At 43.5% G+C, this 4,246-nt stretch overlaps 1 protein-coding gene across 1 annotated transcript in view; it reads right to left on the bottom strand.

Moving 5' to 3' along the window:
- Positions 1-1,621, bottom strand: part of LOC104501107 (fibrocystin-like) — a gene marked incomplete at its 3' end in the record, with an annotated part of 97,597 nt that extends 95,976 nt beyond the window's left edge. The window contains exon 1 of the mRNA XM_010144861.1: positions 1,552-1,621. Within this exon, the coding sequence (XP_010143163.1) occupies positions 1,552-1,621 (70 nt within the window). The remainder of the gene's footprint in view (positions 1-1,551) is intronic.
- Between the last annotated feature and the right edge of the window lie 2,625 nt (positions 1,622-4,246).

Raw genomic sequence — 4,246 nt, 5'->3', positions numbered from 1 at the left:
CCAGCACAAACCCAAAGCAGCCCCACAGGAGCTGCTGGGAAGAAAATTAACTCTGCCCCAGCCCAAACCAGTACACATATTAAGTTCATCCCACCATGCAGCTGCAAGGATTTTTTTTGCCTCTAGTACAGTATTTGGTGTCTCTCACATGTATTCTACTGCAGAGACTGACAGTTACTGAGAGTTTGAATCACCTTACCCATCAACTCTGGAAAAGACATGTGTCCAGGGATACTTAAGCGCCTGCGAAATTGGTGCCGTTTGATGCGGTCTTTGCAGGGGCAAATGTCTTGCATAGTTTTGCCGACAGGACCTCAAGCTGGCCTGTGCTGTAAGGTGCATCTGCTTAGCCCATTTCTTTAGCGTGAGCAAAAGTGATCAATGACTTTTAATCCTGCGAAATTGGTTCCTTTTGGTGCGGTCTTTGCAGGGTCAAATGTCTTGCATAGTTTTGCCGACAGGACCTCAAGCTGGCCTGTGCTGTAAGGTGCATCTGCTTAGCCCATTTCTTTAGCGTGAGCAAAAGTGATCAATGACTTTTAATCCTTGAAAAGTCAAGCTTTATCTGGACAAACTCACACGTTAACTTTTGAGGCGTAATCAAATACAACCAGAAATGAAGGTGGCTTACAAACAGCTCTCCCTTTGCTCACCATCTACACAAGCGGTTCCCAGCTCACAGACTCACTTTAAACGGCATCAGCAGTTTCTCACTGCAGCAAACTGCACGTTTCCTCCTGGTCCTGGGAAGGTTTTTCCCTTTCTCCCAAGGCCTGGCTGTCTGCCCCCCCCCACCAAAAAAAAAAAAAAAAAAAAAAAAAAAAAAAAAAAAAAAAAAAAAAAAAAAAAAAAAAAAAAAGAGACTCTGCTTGAACCCCGAGTTCCCATCTGTGACTGTCTCTGCCTATGACGCAGTGCTGTTGGAGAAACATCTGCCTTGAAGATCTGAGCTCCCTTTCTTCCCTCCATTTCATCATCTCTATGGGAACGCTCAATATTCAGACAAGTAAGTCTGATACCATTCATCAGTTATAAATGACATTGTCAGGACTTTAACAGCTAAACCAAACATACTTCTGGCCCAGAAGCCAACTCTTTTCCCAATGAATCAATGATCAGCACTGCAGAAAAAAGGGCTAGGTTTATACAGCTTCTTCTGGACCCAAATAAGCAGGGCATACCAATTTCTGTGGTTTTTACTCAGAATTGCTGTTTATCATTAGTGTTTATAAAGCTCCAACACTGCAGGAGATACGATTAGAGGAAGTTTTCATCTTTTCTTCAAAAAAAAAAGTGCAGTAGGGAAGAACTTTCTAGCCCTGTGTCTGCAAAAATAAGGTAAAAATCAGACTTCTCTCTACTTAGAAAGAACTTCAAAAGAAGCGACCATCAGCAATAGCTTATGAAGCAATAATTTCAAGCTGACTTCATGTTATGGGTGCTACAGCCCATGTACCTGTTGCTGAGGGCTTACCACTCCAACCACAAATCTCAGAATGGAGCTGATTCCCTGTTACTTTGACACATGCTTTACCCGAGTTTAAAACTCACCACCCAGGGTGATAGTAATCCACGTTCCTCCAGCGACACTGCCCTCTCGGGGATGAATGAGCAATCCCATGGCTGTCACTGCAAAAACAACTCAGCTACATCAGGCTGAAGGGTAATGCAAAGGTCTAAAACATCTCATTCGGGACCAGACACAGTAGTCTGATTGTTGTCCTTCTGCAATCCCACCCTTCATCTTGTTACTCCTTCTCAGGCATCCAAATTAGTCATACTGCTCACCCTTTTTCCCAAATCTTTCAGTCCTTCAGGACTTGGTGAACCCAGCCGCAGTCTGACCCTCCCGCTCTCCTCAAGAATTAAAATAAATAAGCCTTCTGTTTATTCCTCCGGCTCTCAAAGAAATGTGTTTACTGACTTCTGTACACTCTCCGAAACTGAGAACTGCCTACAAAACATATCCATTCCTGGCTCCAAGACAGCCTGTCCAGCTCTTTCTTGATAAAGCCCTTAGGAAAGAAATACAGGCCTGGAAAGAACTTCTTGCTTCATGAGATTAAGTCATCCATAACTTGCTCTGATGCCTTCCATAAGGGCATCAAATTCTTAAGATTTAGGATTTATTTTGGGGAGCCTCATCTTCTGCAGCTGATAGAAACAAACCGGTGGCTGGCTTTTTGTGCAGCCAAATATCAGGATTTTCCAGAAGTCCTTTCTCAGTAATAAGCAGTTTCCTATTTAGCATTTCAGGTGTTCAATTTCTTAGCTGTGCATGAATGCAATCTCACTGAACACCAGTACTGATCACTGAAGCCAAATATGGGACATACTTGCATTATGAACCCATAACATCAACATGCAAACAGTGACACAAGTGTCATCAAGTGAATGAAAACCAACAGGCATGAGATGAACCCAGGCAGAACAGGGAAAATCAAGAAATCTCCACTGGCTATGGAAATAATGTCATGAAAAGGCACCAATAAGGGTGGACAATGTACAGTGTGCTGCAGTCAATATCCCATAATGTTCATGCTTCTTCACGTCTCACAGTCAGCCCAGATTTTGCTGGCATTGTGTGACCAACCTGGTTGGAGACACCACCTTTCTATCACCTACCTGCAAAGACTATCAGGCCAGCACTCAGAAAGGATGGTATCCAAAGCTTCATCTTGGACTTTGGGTGAGTATTTCACAAAAGACTGGCTCCAGTATTATGGCTTGGAGCCTTAGCATCTTCCCTGTAACTTTAAAACAAACCCCATCTTTATTCTTTCTTCACACTGCAGACCTGTGGGACCAATAGTCTGTGTTACAGCAGATAGTATGGGCTGCTATGTGGCATCACAGAGAAAACACTAATTCATTTCTCACACAGTACAAAGGATCAATACATTGCAGACCATACTCATTTGCCTCCCACCCAACAGATCTACATAGGATGTATGCTCCTCCGAGTAGATGACTTTCCTGCCAAGCGCAGGATCAGCTTTCCACTCACTGGGGCCATGTTTCCTAAGACTGACTCTGATTAAGTGGTAGGCACAGGGGAATGAGTGAAAGCCATTATAGAGTTTCAAGCCAACAGTGTTAAATACTCCCAGTTCTGTGCTGCTTTCTGCAAAATTTGTTACATCTATTACATTAAACTAAATCATGCCATAGTCATTCTCCAGCACTGAAAGCAAATGACTTCACTGTTACTAAACTCTCCAGTCTTCCACAACAACCTACAAACTAGGAATGGCCCATGCTGGCTTCTGCAGGTCAAAGGGCACAGAAGACAACGAAATCCAGAACAAAGCCACATTCACATTTGTTGCACAACCCAATAGAAGCAGATCCATAGAGCAAAACAACCAGTGCTGAAGACCCAAATCCACACTGCAAGTATTTAGGGGGCTTACACACAGCACTAGCTCTAGCATAGTCCCAAGGGCTGAGCATCCATTAATGCCTGGAGTGTTGCTTGGTGCATTTATCCAGAAGGATCAACCCCAGTTCACTGCTCTGTGGTGTGAAACAAATCACCTTACCTGGAGATGAGAAGACTTGCTTCAAAAGTACTCAGCTGGTCTAAAATGGACACTAAAGGAGATATCGTGCAGCCTCTAAAGCACCTCTCCCTCCTTTGGGAGTGGGGACCTTTTTGCGAGATCAGGGTGGAACACATAGCAGGCATTCAAGAAACCAAGTCTACTGGTTGGTGCTCTAGGAAAGGCAAACCTTACAGCTAAACTGATTGTGTTCCACGTGCTTCCTCCCCTATTGCTATTACCATAAACACAGTTTTAGGATCGTCTGAATGCTACATATCACGGTCACGAATTCTCAGACAAAAAGCTAAGAGCAGAGATACACAGGGCTGCATGGAAGAAGTAGTGTGGGTAGAACCTTAGAAAAAATGCAGAAGAGCAACACTTAGAGCTGGGCAGAAGCTTTAGTTACCTCACAGCTATGGCTGTCCCCCATAAAGCCAGCTTCCGAGCTTCTATTATTTATTGTACCTCCAGACCAACTGTAACTACTCCCCGTATTTCTTGCACATTTTAACATAAGTTGCAAGGCTTGGGGTCCAGAGCCCTAATGTGAACTTCGCATTTCAAATCAGGTGCATAAAAGATCATTTAGGTTTACTTATTTTATTCTTATTAGGTCTTCTTCTGATATTAATTACCTTATTCAATTTGTTCTTCTTCCATTCCTCCTCTGAGCAAAGTGCAGAGGCTCCAACACCAGC

This window comes from Buceros rhinoceros, unplaced genomic scaffold, assembly GCF_000710305.1.
Source record: "Buceros rhinoceros silvestris isolate BGI_N320 unplaced genomic scaffold, ASM71030v1 scaffold1551, whole genome shotgun sequence".
Classification (NCBI taxonomy): Eukaryota; Metazoa; Chordata; class Aves; order Bucerotiformes; family Bucerotidae; genus Buceros; species Buceros rhinoceros.
The sequence above is the reverse complement of the archived record's forward strand: the minus strand, read 5'-3'. Positions and strand labels throughout refer to the sequence as shown.